This window comes from Medicago sativa, chromosome 8 (assembly GCF_051527215.1).
Source record: "Medicago sativa cultivar Bolivia chromosome 8, Bolivia_mono, whole genome shotgun sequence".
Taxonomy (NCBI): Eukaryota; Viridiplantae; Streptophyta; class Magnoliopsida; order Fabales; family Fabaceae; genus Medicago; species Medicago sativa.
In genome coordinates, this window is record NC_140756.1 from 90,313,422 (window position 1) to 90,328,592 (window position 15,171).

Below are 15,171 nucleotides of genomic sequence, written 5' to 3' on the forward strand. Positions count from 1 at the left end.
GTTTGGTTAAACCGTTTTCTATGGAAGAGGTGAAGGCAGCGGTGTGGGAATTTGATAATTTTAAATGTCCAGACCCTGATGGTGTTACCTTTGGACTTATCAAACAATTTTGGGATCTTCTTAAGGATGATGTGATGCGTTTTTTGGTGGAATTCCATAGGAATGGGAGGTTGACCAAAGGGATAAATAGTACTTTTATTGCCCTTATTCCTAAGGTTGATAGTCCTCAACGTTTGAATGACTTCCGCCCTATTTCTTTGGTTGGAAGTATGTACAAAATTTTGGCGAAGGTCCTTGCTAATAGGCTTCGAATGGTGATTGGATCTGTCATTTCGAGTTCTCAGTCTGCTTTCATTAAAGGTCGACAAATTCTTGATGGCTGATGGCGTATTTCGCAAGTGTACGAAATCGTGCAAGTAGTAAATTTAAAACGGTAAGACCGAGTGTCGAACTCGAGGATCGCGTTATACTGTCGAATAATATTTGTGACTTAGTTGAACAAAAAGGTATGAGATTGGTTTGATAGCAATAATGAAAATTAAGCAAGGTAAAATTGTTTGAACTTTATAATAATGAAATTGTCAGGGATGAGTTTCACTAGATGACTATCTTGAGTTAACAACTTGAATATGACAATTGAATCAGCTTATCGAATCATTACCGAATCCTCTAATTTATTCTTGCCCTAATTCCTTAGTGACAAAATCTTTAATCCTAAAATAACCCCTAATTCCTTAGTGAATTTAAGATTAGAATTAAGCATGAATGAACAAGAATTCTCAAATGGTTTCAAGGGTTTGCATCTATTCCTAGACTACAAAGGCAAGAATTTCTTATCTCAAAGCATTTATAAATTCCACTTCCGTTTCACAATATAAACCATAAATCAATTTAAAGGTGATCAATCAATAAAAGCATTAAGCATGGAGATAAGAAAAATAATTCAATAAGTTTCATCAATAATCATAATCAAATCATACGACAAAAGTATTCATCTAGGTCTACTCATCCCCAACAACGGAGGGTTTAGTTACTCATAACAATTAAACAAGAGAAAGAGATTAAAGAAGAATTACAAGAACAATCCATGAACGATTCTTGATAAATCTCCTTCAATGGTGTTGTAAGCCGCCTCCTCTCTGTTTTCTCTGCTAGGTCACAAGTTTCTCCGCTCAATAATGATAAAAAGATGCTTTCAATCTGATTAAAAACGTATTTATAGCATAACAGGCCCAACACGGGGCGCTTTGGACCCGACTAGGGCGCCTAGCGCCGGTGCACAGCTTGAAAATCACGAACAATCGCAGCGCTGCGCTGCTGCATGGGCGCCTAGCGCCCACTTCCAGAGAGCTGGCGCCTCTGCAATGCTCTCCTGGCGCCTAGCGCCCTCTTTAAGGTGTCTGGCGCCTCAAAAACGTGGTTCTGGCGCCTAGCGCCTGTTGGCCAGCAAGAATCTATCAGCAAACTTTAACCAAACATGTATCCATCCACTTTGAAGCTGTCTTCTGACTCACCTTTTATCCGTCTCCATTCCTACATAACCAAACATCCTTGGAGCAAGTCAAATGTTCAACAATCATGCAATAAATTGCAAAGGAGATCAGCACAGTAAAACAATTAAAAACACACGAAAATAAGGAGAAATAAGTTATGCAATCACTCAAAAGAAACTTGGTTTAGAGGTAAAATTAAAGGCAATAACCTACATTTTTGTCGGTTATCACAACCCCAAACTTAAACATTGCTCGACCTCGAGTGATGCAAATGAAAAGCATTGACTGTCAGTTCCTAATTCCTAGCATAATATGAAGACGGCAGACATTGAATTATTTTTTTTTTTTTTTTTAGTCGGATTTCCTCAGGTATGGTTACTAAAGCAGACATCTAAGTCATCCCCTGACGAAACAGCTTGGATCATTCCCCACATAGGTATATGGTGTGTGTGTGTGTGCAGTTCACTTTCTTCTTGCTCCTGTGTAAAAAAACATCACAATGAATAACCCTAATCATGCCACTAAACATATGAATCAAATGACCATTTTCTTTCACATAAGCTAGATGGGAATTTTTGTTTCGTTGTGCTTCCCACACTAATTTATGCTACTCTATGTGCATTTCAGACTTATATTCACCAACATGATTCTTGTTATTCCTTACTATGCAAATTTCCACTCTCACTAAAGTTGCAACTTCATGTAATTACCAAATGGGATTTTTCACAAGGCTGCGTCGTAGGGGGACTAACAGAGCCTACTAATTCACCATAAAAGTCATCATCGGATCCTAACTCAACCTGAACAAAATACTTAATTCAAAAGATAATTGCTACAAATGAGAACTGACAGAAACTACTTTGACCTATAACTCCTAATGACATAGAAAATAAGTGCACTAATTGCAAGTTCTAAACAGGAAAATAAAAGATAAAGAGTTAAGCAGAGATGAAATTAATTGATGAAAGTAACTCATGTGCTTCTCTCTCCTGGTGAAGATAACTAGTCCTCACTGAACTCTTCCCGGTCACTTCCTTCTCCGGACTCTCCACCAACCTCTTCAGTTTGAATTTCATCTGATGATTGCACCGGCATAGGGACCCAACCAACAAGTTGATCTAACTCCTCTGATGTTCGTGCTTCTGGAATAGTTACCTTCAAGCTCTTACCTATTACCCCTAGCGCCTTCATGACATCTTCATATTGGATTTGACCAGCTCTACGAAGGGCTTGCACATTTCCTTCTAAAACATCAATTCTCTCCTCACGACTTTGAGTGGTTTGGGCTGATTGGTGGGAGCTCCCTACACCTGACTGCCATCGAACCCTTTTCCCTTTTGGCTCATCAACATCGTCATCGTCATCCACCCCACAGTACTTGCGGACATAGTTCCAATCAATAACAGTATGTTTCTTCAAAGGAGGGAGAGATTTCATGTCAACCTTGGCCTTTTCACATAACAGGGTGATCAACCGAGGGAATGCCAACGCATTTGTGGCCGAGTTGGCGATGTTTTGAATCTGAGCATGAATAATTTTCCCGACATCAATTACTTTCCCGGTCATAATTGCTGAAATGAGGGCAGCTTTCTCCACTTTAATATCTGAAACATTCGAGCATGGAACTAGATTGGACCCAATATATGCTGACCAAATTTTTGGTAAAGGCACAAGCGACGAAGAGGGAAACTTTTTGGGCTTTCCGGTTGAATCCAACATCCAGTAAGTTCCATCCTTACATAACTCCTTCAAGAGGCTAACAGTGTTGACATTTTTTTTGAAGGCTGGCCATTCATCCCTAGTTTTGGGTAACTTGCTTTTCAACAGGGAATTAATAGTGTCAGCATCAAAAGAAATGTGTTTCCCTCTCACAAAACTTATCCCTTTTTGCTTATCTTTCTGTGGACAATACGCGTTGCAGTAGAACTCAACAACTAACTCAGCATATGCCTCCTTTTCTCCTGGATATGTCACTAAGTACTCCCAACCTCTCTTCTCAATCTGAATAGGGATTGGAGGCATATCATCTCCGGGTATCGAGAGCACCCTTTCATGAATGATACTCCGACGAGCAAGTAACCCCTTTCTGCTTTCACATTCTACAGAGAGAAACTTTTTGGCATCGAATTTTGGCACCGATGTGGCAGTTTTACCTCTTCCTGTTCGAGACATGGGATAATCTACAAAACAAGGTAGAATAAATGTTGTTTCACACAAACAGGTCAGTAGCTTCTTCACAAGGTGAGTTAGAACCCAATTCTCAGTCATTATCAACTTAGTTAGACAAATAACCTTCAAACTAGTGTTCCTTTGTATCAGGAAAAATATCAAACACCTAGAGGGCATCATGAAAATTATAACAACTAATACCAAGCATTCAATCTCATAAATTAAACCCAAAATAAAAACCACAAGCAGCAAATTAACATTCAAATTAACGTGACAGCAAATTACATCAAGCAATTTCGCATTCAAATTGAAATCAAAGAGTTGAAGAAACTTACTTGTGGAGTTTAGAAAACTTAACAAAAGAAAGGTGGGGATTCAGTGAAGAGAAGGGCTTATGCAATTGATGCAAGAGAAAGAAGCCCCTGTTGTTTTGCGTGAAAAGAGAACAGGGAAAGAATGGGCATCGATTTTTTTTTCGGTTTTGTTTATAATATATACTTTTCTTTTTTTTTTTTTTTTATAACGAAAAGTTAAAAAACAAATAATAAACACAATGAAAAGTTGCAACGCAACTTCAATTTTTTTTTTTTTTTTTTTTTTTTTAAAGAAAATGACTACAAACTTAAAACAAGAAAAACGAAGAAAATTAATTAAAACAAAGTCTAAAACTAACAAACTATTATGAAAATGACGAGTAATCGCAACCCCAAACTTACTATGTTGCTTGTCCTCGAGTAACAGAATAGCTAAAAAGTCAAAGTTTGCACAAATATGAAAAATTTACTTACCTTTCCGAGAGGGTGCTCAAATCCTTGTTTGTCCCACCTCAGACGTTGACTAGCTTACCACTTTCGCTCAAGCGGGGCAGACTTAGAGAAGCTAGCTTATTCTTTCAACCACACTCTTTTCCCTATTCTCTTCCTCACCAATTCTCAAAGCCAGTGGGGCTGGTCATATCGCATTTGCCCGCTCAACTCAACATGTTAATGCATTTTCCTATGAACTTGAAAAAAATTCTAAACAATCCTTCAAAGTCAAGTACCATCACACACACTTTAGAGGTCTTTCAGGGTTGTAACGTGGCTTGGGTTAAGGGTGGATAAATTTGGGAAAGTGGACTAAACAAAAGAATTGGAGTTAGATACACACTATGGATCCCTAAAGATTAAAGTACTTCCAACCTTCAATCTCTTTGCCAAAACAACATGGGAACTAGTAAAACTGCTTATTCATTATCTACATTTTTTTTTTTTTTTAAGAGACCAATTTATTTTATTTTTTTGATTCCTTGGCTCTTATTTTTCTAATTTTTTTCTTCTGTAGACCCTTTTTTTTTTTTTTTTTTAAGTCTACCATTTTTCATTTTTTTTTTGTTTACCAAGTTTTACTAGTACCTCACCTTAAACTTACAACGTTGCTAATTTCAAAGGCAACCCCAAACTTAGTTTTAAACTCAATATCAAGTACCTATGGTTCTATCTAACTCCAAAGAAATTAAACAAATGTAACATTTTGGGTTTAAAACTTGTGACACGGTTTGTCACGAAAACAACAAAGAATTTTGCATGGAGGCTCAAAGGGGTTAGCAAAGGATAATCACAATAATCAGGGTGGCTTGAAAAGGCTCAGAGTACCAAACAAGTGCCTCGTGTGTATGACAATACGACCAATAGACTGTAGAGAACTAATGCAAACTCGAGGAAAATAACATTGAAACATGGATACTCACAAATGAAAGAAATATGGTAAATAAAATGGAAAGTATTTGGCTCAAATTCCTCACCGGTTATGCTATAGAGAAAAGTAGTGGTGATTCTGATGAGCATCTTCCGCAGCAAGCCCCATAGTAATGCTCTTGAACTTTAGAAGTAAGCTAGCCCTCTGTCTTGATGGTAAAAACAGCTCTCTGAGACAAAAACAATTTTAATGAATATTTTTCATTTTTTTTTCTTTTTTTTTTAAATGGAAAGGTTATGAAATTCATGCACTTCAACAAGCATTGTTACAACTGAGTAGCAACCAAGGGTGCAACATCATCGACACTTGCATAATTTAACTAAACTTGACTCAAAAGATTTTTTTTTTTTTTTTTTTTTTTTTTTTATATAGACAAAGACTCGACTCAACAAAGACTTGACTCAAAACACAATTTTTTTTTTTTTAACTCAACAAGAATAAAAAAAAAAAACAAAAACAAAACAAAAACAAGGAAAAAGATAACTCCCTCAGATGGGTTGCCTCCCATCAAGCGCTGGTTTACCGTCCTAAGCTTGACGCATCATTTTTAAATGGTTTGCAATGTGATGGACTCGGTTGGACGCTCAGACTCTCCCCCATAGTATGGTTTGAGTCTTTGTCCATTCACCTTGAATGTTCTTTCCGAGTCTGGGTCCTTCACTTCAACAGCACCATATGGGAAAACTTTTGAAACTTTGAATGGACCAGACCACCTTGATTTCAACTTTCCGGGAAACAATCTCAACCTGGAATTGAAAAGTAGAACTAGTTGCCCTTCCCGAAATTCCCTATTTTGGATCTTTTTGTCATGCCATTTCTTTGTTTTTTCTTTAAAAATTTTGGCATTTTCATAGGCGAAATTCCGGAACTCGTCCAACTCATGAAGTTGAAGAATTCTAGATTCACCCGCTTTAGACAGATCAAAATTTAGGAATTTGGTGGCCCATAATGCTTTATGTTCTAGTTCCAATGGTAAGTGACAAGATTTTCCATAAATAATTTGAAAAGGAGACATACCTATAGGAGTTTTGAATGCGGTCCTGTATGCCCACAAGGCATCATCAAGCTTAAGTGACCAATCCTTTCGGGACGAGTTCACAGTTTTTTCAAGGATTTGCTTGATTTGCCTATTTGACACTTCTACTTGGCCACTTGTCTGAGGGTGGTAAGGTGTGGCAATCCGATGATGCACATTGTACTTTTTCAACAACGCCTCCATCTTTCGATTGAGGAAGTGGGTGCCTTCATCACTAATTAGCGCTCTAGGTACCCCAAAGCGTGAAAAAATATTTTTCTTAAGAAAGGCAACCACTACTTGAGCATCATTGGTTTGCGTGGCAATTGCTTCTACCCACTTAGAAACGTAATCCACTGCCACCAAAATGTACATCTTTGAGCATGAGGATGGGAATGGTCCCATGAAATCAATTCCCCATACATCAAAGATTTCCACTTCTAACACGGGGTTTTGTGGCATCTCGTTTCTTTTTGAAATATTTCCTGTGCGTTGGCAGCGGTCACATTTCTTAACATAGGTGAAGGCATCTTTAAAAAGAGTAGGCCAGAACAGGCCTGATTGAAGGACTTTTGCAGCAGTCCTATCCCCACTAAAATGTCCCCCGTAGCTGGAGTCATGACAATGCCACAACACCTTTTCCTGTTCATCTTCGGGGACACACCTTCTTAACAAACCATCAACCCCCCTTTTGTACAAAAATGGTTCATCCCACACATATGACTTGCAGTCATGCAGGAATTTCTTACGTTGTTGGGAGTTAAAGTCAAGAGGTATAATCTTACCCACCATGTAGTTCGCAAAGTCCGCGAACCACGGCACCATCGTAACAGCTAAGATGTGCTCATCAGTAAAGAGGTCCTGGATAGGCCTCTCCTCCTCCGTTTCATCCATCTTCTCCAAACGAGAAAGGTGATCAGCCACCGTGTTCTCCGATCCTTTCTTGTCACGGATCTCTAAATCAAATTCCTGCAACAACAGTATCCACCTAAGAAGCCTTGGCTTAGATTCCTGCTTAGAAAACAAATACCTTAGTGCAGCATGGTCAGTGTAAACAATAACTTTAGACCCTAACAAGTAAGATCTAAATTTATCAAAAGCATAAACAACAGCCAGAAGTTCTTTTTCAGTGGTGGCATAATTAAGTTGTGCCGGATTCAGCACATGACTTGCATAATAAATTACATGCAACAATTTATCTTTTCTTTGACCAAGCACTGCCCCAACAGCTATGTCACTTGCATCACACATAATTTCAAAAGGTAGTGACCAATCAGGTGCAATGACAATAGGGGCAGTGATCAATTTTTGCTTCAAAGTGTTAAAAGCTTTTAAACACTCATCATTGAATTGGAAAGGGATGTCTTTGACAAGCAGGTTAGTGAGGGGTTTTGCTATTTTTGAAAAATCTTTAATGAACCTCCTATAAAAACCTGCATGGCCTAAAAAGCTTCTAATGCCTTTCTCATTGGTGGGAGGAGGAAGTTTTTCTATTACATCAATTTTTGCTTGGTCAACTTCTATCCCCTTGTGGGAGATTCGGTGACCCAAAACAATTCCTTCTCTTACCATGAAATGGCATTTTTCCCAGTTTAGGACTAAATTAGTTTTTTGACATCTTTCCAATACAAGAGATAAATTATGCAAACAATTATCAAAAGAAGAGCCAAAGACAGAGAAATCGTCCATAAAAACTTCGATATGTTTTTCAAGCATATCGGAGAATATGGACATAACACACCTTTGAAACGTGGCAGGGGCATTGCATAGCCCAAATGGCATCCTCCTGTAAGCAAATATCCCATAAGGACATGTGAAAGCAGTTTTCTCCTGGTCCTCTGGTGCTACAGCAATCTGGTTGTAACCGGAGTAACCGTCCAAGAAGCAGTAGTACTCATGACCCGCCAACCTCTCAAGCATCTGATCAATGAAAGGTAGTGGGAAGTGATCCTTCCTGGTTGCAGTGTTCAGCCTTCTGTAGTCTATGCATACTCTCCACCCAGTGACTGTGCGAGTTGGGATCAACTCATTCTTCTCATTCATCACCACGGTTGTCCCGCCCTTTTTAGGAACAACTTGGACAGGACTAACCCACGAACTGTCTGAAATGGGATAGATGATACCTGCTTCAAGTAGCTTGACAACCTCTTTTCTGATTACCTCCTTCATGGCTGGATTGAGTCTTCGTTGTGGTTGCACCACCGGCTTGTAATTATCCTCCATCAAGATCTTATGCATGCAGAACGTAGGACTTATGCCTTTCAAGTCATCAATGGACCAGCCTAGAGCTCCCTTGTACATTCTAAGCACTCTTAATAGTTTCTCTTCTTCAAGTTTGCTCAAACTAGCACTTATGATAGCTGGGTACTTCTCTTTCTCACCAAGGAACACATACTTCAAGTGAGGAGGTAATGGTTTGAGTTCAACTACCGGTTCTTTCTTTGATTTTTCCACAACTTCTTCTTGAGGATGTAATTCCTCCCACCTAGTAGGGGTGCGACGGTTGTGGGATGGGCAAGCCTCTAACATAGCTAGAACTTCACATTCATGGGGGTCTTCACTTTCTTCAGCAACCTCTGGTGGTAAACTCAAGACTCTTTCAAGTGGTAAAGCTGGCACTTCTTTTTGTAATTTTTCTTTCACAAAGGATTTGATCAAATTTACCCTATAGCATTTCTCCTTTTCTTCAGGATGTTTCATAGCTTTGAGTACATTTAGCTTGACCACTTCATCAAAGAATTTCAAAGTCAATGTACCATCTTCCATATCTATCAAACACCTTCCAGTTTGTAAGAACGGACGTCCCAGTATCAATGGGATGTCATCATCTTCTTCCATCTCAAGAACAACAAAATCTACCGGAAAGATGAATTTATCAACCTTCACAAGAACATCTTCAACTATGCCATAAGGAAATTTGTAGGACTTATCTGCAAACTGCAATGTCATCCTTGTATCTCTTACCCTTCCGATGCCAAGTTTCTTGTAGATGGACAGCGGCATCAAGCTCACACTAGCTCCAAGATCAATCAAAGCTTTCTTGAAAGTTCTATCCCCAATGGTACAAGGAATAGTGACACTCCCGGGGTCTTTTAGTTTCCTTGGTATTTTTCTTTGTAAGACCGCACTACACTGCTCGGTGAGCATCACATCTTCATCATCAATTGTTCTCTTCCTTGAAAGGATGTCCTTCATGAATTTTGCATATGAAGGCATTTGTTGGAGAGCTTCAGCAAATGGGATGTTGATTTGTAACTTCTTGAACATCTCGATGAATTTTGCAAAGCACTTCTCATCTTTTTCTCTCTTCAACCTTTGAGGATAAGGCAGCTTGATTTGTGGCTTTGGGAGGTCATCGTTCTTTTTCTTTTCTGGCTCTTCGACAACCTGAGTATCAACAACATCACGCACTTCAACCTCCACTTCAATTAGTTCAGGAGATGAGTCACCTTCATCATGTTTAGCTTGAGATGATAGTGATTCATCCCTCTTCATGCTTCTTGTGGTAACCATGTTCACATTTTCATGATCCCTTGGATTGACGACAGTGTTGCTTGGAAGGGTTCCTGGAGCTCGTTGTGAGAGTTGTTGAGCAATTTGCCCAACTTGAGTTTCAAGATTTTTGATTGAAGCCCTTGTATTCTTTTGAGCCTCTCTGGTTTCTTGAGCTAAGGAATTCATGTTGGATGCCATTGCTTCTATAGCTAACTCCCAATCAGCCTTCTTTGGCGCTTGGTTTGATGGACCCCCTTGATAACCCCCTTGTTGTTGATTTTGAGAACCACCTTGCTGATTTTTCCACGAGAAATTTGGATGGTTCCTCCAGCCTGGATTATATGTATTTGCAAAAGGGTTATTTCTAACTTGGTTCCCTTGACTGCTGAGGTAGTTCACCATCTCCACTTGGGTTGCATCCATGGGCACATCACAATGCATAGTGAAATGAGGGCCAGCACACCAATCACATTTGACAGTGTTCAATTGATTCACCGGAGCCACTTGGGGTTGAGCTAAGTTAAGTGCTGCCATTTTCTTTGACACTTCAGCAGCTACTGCATCTTGAATCTGCTTACCAGTTAGTATGCTTTGAGCATTTTTGAGCTCAAGTTGATTCAGATCTATGAGTCCTCCCCTTGTACCACCAGTTCTATCATACATCTCCATTTGTTCATTAAGTGCAACAGCTTCAATGATTTTGATTATTTGAGAGGCGGTTTTGAAATTGATGGAACCACCGGAAGCTGTGTCGAGAACTTGTCTAGTAGCCAGACGTAGACCATTACAAAACATCTGCATTTGAACCGTAGTATCAAAGTTGTGCTCGGGACATGCTGAGATTAACTTCTTGTACCTTTTATAAGCTTCTCCCAAGGACTCTCCCTCTTTCTGTTGAAAACTGGAAATGTCTTGTCGCCTTCTTACAAATAGAGCTGTAGGAAAGAATTGCTCCAAGAACTTGTCTTCCATCTCATTCCAAGTTGTTATGCTACCAGCCGGTAAGGAGTCAAACCACTCATATGCATCATCAGTTAAAGTGAATGGGAACAGTCTCAATCTTTTTGCTTCCTCAGAGTGCCCTTGTACCTTAGCTGTCTCACAAAGTATCAAGAAACTCTTCAAGTGCTTGTTGGCATCTTCATTGTACTTCCCCGCATACTGATTCTCCTTCAACTCCCGCAACAGACCGGGATTGATCTCAAACTTGTTTACCGTCACAGGCTGATTAGTGATGGTCAGCCTGTTTCGGTTTCTGTCTCGGGCCCCATAGTCTCCTAGAAGTCTTTCTTCAGGTTGGGGCTGTGGCGGTGGCCCTGGTCCCTCCGCCATCTCTTCGTCTAACTGCTCGTCCGTGTCAACCTCTACTCCGCTGGTCCCTTCCTTTTCTCGAAGTTTTCGGAGTTTTGTTTCTTTCCGGATTGCTCGGCAGTACTTTTCAACTTCTGGAATAAAGGTAAGTTCAGCTGAGGGCTGGCCTCGCATACAAGGTTAGACAATGAGTGAGTACTAATATTAAAACAAAAATAAAAACAATAATTTTGTTGCAGAGCAAAAAATTTCAATTAAGAAAATAAAATTCAACAGTGATTTGGCAATCCCCGGCAACGGCGCCAAAAACTTGATGGCGTATTTCGCAAGTGTACGAAATCGTGCAAGTAGTAAATTTAAAACGGTAAGACCGAGTGTCGAACTCGAGGATCGCGTTATACTGTCGAATAATATTTGTGACTTAGTTGAACAAAAAGGTATGAGATTGGTTTGATAGCAATAATGAAAATTAAGCAAGGTAAAATTGTTTGAACTTTATAATAATGAAATTGTCAGGGATGAGTTTCACTAGATGACTATCTTGAGTTAACAACTTGAATATGACAATTGAATCAGCTTATCGAATCATTACCGAATCCTCTAATTTATTCTTGCCCTAATTCCTTAGTGACAAAATCTTTAATCCTAAAATAACCCCTAATTCCTTAGTGAATTTAAGATTAGAATTAAGCATGAATGAACAAGAATTCTCAAATGGTTTCAAGGGTTTGCATCTATTCCTAGACTACAAAGGCAAGAATTTCTTATCTCAAAGCATTTATAAATTCCACTTCCGTTTCACAATATAAACCATAAATCAATTTAAAGGTGATCAATCAATAAAAGCATTAAGCATGGAGATAAGAAAAATAATTCAATAAGTTTCATCAATAATCATAATCAAATCATACGACAAAAGTATTCATCTAGGTCTACTCATCCCCAACAACGGAGGGTTTAGTTACTCATAACAATTAAACAAGAGAAAGAGATTAAAGAAGAATTACAAGAACAATCCATGAACGATTCTTGATAAATCTCCTTCAATGGTGTTGTAAGCCGCCTCCTCTCTGTTTTCTCTGCTAGGTCACAAGTTTCTCCGCTCAATAATGATAAAAAGATGCTTTCAATCTGATTAAAAACGTATTTATAGCATAACAGGCCCAACACGGGGCGCTTTGGACCCGACTAGGGCGCCTAGCGCCGGTGCACAGCTTGAAAATCACGAACAATCGCAGCGCTGCGCTGCTGCATGGGCGCCTAGCGCCCACTTCCAGAGAGCTGGCGCCTCTGCAATGCTCTCCTGGCGCCTAGCGCCCTCTTTAAGGTGTCTGGCGCCTCAAAAACGTGGTTCTGGCGCCTAGCGCCTGTTGGCCAGCAAGAATCTATCAGCAAACTTTAACCAAACATGTATCCATCCACTTTGAAGCTGTCTTCTGACTCACCTTTTATCCGTCTCCATTCCTACATAACCAAACATCCTTGGAGCAAGTCAAATGTTCAACAATCATGCAATAAATTGCAAAGGAGATCAGCACAGTAAAACAATTAAAAACACACGAAAATAAGGAGAAATAAGTTATGCAATCACTCAAAAGAAACTTGGTTTAGAGGTAAAATTAAAGGCAATAACCTACATTTTTGTCGGTTATCAATGGCATTCTGGTGGCTAATGAGGTTGTCGACGAAGCTCGTAAACATAAGAAAGAATTGTTACTGTTTAAGGTGGATTTCGAGAAAGCCTACGATTCTATTGATTGGTGTTATTTAGAGGACATGATGTTGAAAATGGGGTTTCCGACGTTATGGCGGAAGTGGATTAAAGAATGTATTGGGACGGCCTCAGCTTCGGTTTTGGTTAATGGCTCCCCAACAGAGGAGTTCTACTTAGAGAGGGGGTTGAGACAAGGCGATCCTCTCTCTCCTTTCTTATTTCTTCTAGCGGCTGAGGGGTTTCATGTTTTGATGGAATCTTTATCAGTGAATCATCTTTTTACCGGTTACAAGGTCGGCGGGAGTGACCCGATAGTGGTGTCTCATCTTCAATTTGCAGATGATACTTTAATTTTAGGAGAAAAATCTTGGGGTAACATTCGTGCTATGAGGGTTGTTCTTCTGTTGTTTAAAGCTTTGTCTGGGTTGAAGGTTAATTTCTCTAAGAGTCATTTGGTAGGCGTCAATGTTCCTAGTTCTTGGTTAGCAGAAGCCGCTTTGGTTCTAAATTGTAACGTTGGTTCTCTTCCCTTTGTGTATCTCGGGTTGCCTATTGGAGGTAATGCGAGACAATTATCTTTTTGGGAACTGGTGCTTAACCGCATTAAATCTAGACTGTCTGTGTGGAATTGCAAACATTTATCGTTGGGTGGCCGTTTGGTTCTTTTGAAGTCAGTCTTGACATCTCTGCCTGTTTATGCGCTATCCTTCTTCAAAGTTCCTTCAGGTATTGTCTCCTCTATTGAATCTATTTTAAATTGTTTTTTTTGGGGGGGGAGTGAGGACCATATGAAAATATCTTGGGTTGATTGGAACACTGTTTGTAGGGGTAAGGAGGTTGGTGGTTTGGGGGTTAGGAGAATTAGAGAGTTTAATGTTGCATTATTAGGCAAGTGGTGTTGGAGGTTGTTGTTGGAGAGGGAGAGTTTGTGGTTTAGGGTGTTATCGGCCCGATATGGTGTGGAGGGAGGGCATGTGTTGGATGGCGGTCGTGACGTCTCTACTTGGTGGCGTGATATAGCCGCCATGCATAGAGAAGGTTGGTTTGGTGACAATGTTAGTCGTTCGATTGGAAATGGAAATAGTACTTCCTTCTGGTCGGACACTTGGGTTGGTGGTATGTCCTTTAGAAGCAGATTTAGTAGACTTTATGATTTATCGGTGTCTAAGGGGGACACCGTGTCTGAGATGTGCCAGCTTGGGTGGGGAGTTGAGGGTGAGGCTTGGAGGTGGAGAAGGAGGTTGTTCGCTTGGGAGGACGAGATGGCGGGGGAGCTTACTCTTTTACTTCAAAATGTTAATTTACAGGTTGACAAAGAGGATTCGTGGCATTGGCTTTTAGATACTTCTCATGTGTTCTCTGTCCGCACTGCTTACCATTATCTGACAGCTCAACCTCTTGTTACGACAACGGTGGAGTCATCTTCCCTTTGGAATAAGGATATTCCATTAAAGGTAGTTCTTTTTGCTTGGCGTCTGTTTCGAGATAGGTTACCGACAAAGGTTAATTTATTTCGCCGTGGCGTGATTGATCATGATTCTCAGCTGTGTGATTCTGGTTGTGGCTCATTGGAAAATTCATCTCATTTATTATTGCATTGTCGCTTTTTTGGTTCTGTTTGGAACTTTATTTATAGATGGATCAGAATTTCTATGGTTACTCCTTGTTATGTAATGAACCATTTTCAGCAATTTATTTATGCTGGTGGTGGAGCTAGAGCGCGACAAACATTAATGCAGGTGATTTGGTTTGCTACCGTGTGGGAAATGTGGAAAGAAAGAAACAACATAATCTTCAAGGCAAAAGAGTGCTCCATTTTACAAGTGGTGGATAAGATTAAGGCACTTTCCTATGAGTGGTTGAAGGCAAAATTGGCCTCTCTTCCACTAAATTTTCATGGATGGTGGCTTACTCCATTAACTTTGTTGAGCACTAATTAGTTTGTTTCTCTCTTTTAGTTCTTTGGTGTTGTCGTTTTTATTTTGTAATTATTGTAATGACTCTATTGTTCTTCCTTGGTACACCTTGTGCTAGGAAGAACATTTTATTTTGGTAATATATTCCATTTTAGCCTCTTCAAAAAAATAATATATATATATATATATATATATATATATATATACTATTGATTGATTGATGTGTAGTTTGTTGAGATATTTCTGCTACATAAAATATTAGAAATTCAATAAAAATTAAAAAAAAATACTGAGTGCATAAGATCAAAAGTTTGTTGAGAT

At 39.4% G+C, this 15,171-nt stretch overlaps 3 protein-coding genes across 3 annotated transcripts; 1 reads left to right on the forward strand and 2 right to left on the reverse strand.

The window, feature by feature from the left end:
• Window positions 1-939: 939 nt before the first annotated feature.
• Window positions 940-4,127, reverse strand: LOC146903130 (uncharacterized). Its single transcript, XM_085733952.1, has 2 exons — window positions 3,998-4,127; window positions 940-3,673 (listed from the first exon to the last, which is right to left on the reverse strand). The coding sequence occupies exon 2, from the start codon at window positions 3,663-3,665 to the stop codon at window positions 2,496-2,498; it is 1,170 nt and encodes a 389-aa protein (XP_085590078.1). The 5' UTR covers window positions 3,666-3,673; window positions 3,998-4,127; the 3' UTR covers window positions 940-2,495.
• Window positions 4,128-5,595: 1,468 nt separating this feature from the next.
• LOC146903131 (uncharacterized) lies at window positions 5,596-12,866 on the reverse strand. The gene has a single exon (XM_085735903.1). It carries the CDS (start codon window positions 11,392-11,394, stop codon window positions 5,947-5,949), a length of 5,448 nt encoding a protein of 1,815 aa, XP_085592029.1. The 5' UTR covers window positions 11,395-12,866; the 3' UTR covers window positions 5,596-5,946.
• Window positions 12,867-14,121: 1,255 nt separating this feature from the next.
• On the forward strand, window positions 14,122-14,874 carry LOC146903132 (uncharacterized). The gene has a single exon (XM_085737202.1). It carries the CDS (start codon window positions 14,122-14,124, stop codon window positions 14,872-14,874), a length of 753 nt encoding a protein of 250 aa, XP_085593328.1.
• Window positions 14,875-15,171: the final 297 nt, after the last annotated feature.

Bases quoted from the DNA above. Each gene is read 5' to 3' on its own strand.
- LOC146903130 (XM_085733952.1), bottom strand. From the start codon at position 3,665: ATGTCTCGAACAGGAAGAGGTAAAACTGCCACATCGGTGCCAAAATTC.
- LOC146903131 (XM_085735903.1), bottom strand. From the start codon at position 11,394: ATGCGAGGCCAGCCCTCAGCTGAACTTACCTTTATTCCAGAAGTTGAA.
- LOC146903132 (XM_085737202.1), top strand. From the start codon at position 14,122: ATGTGCCAGCTTGGGTGGGGAGTTGAGGGTGAGGCTTGGAGGTGGAGA.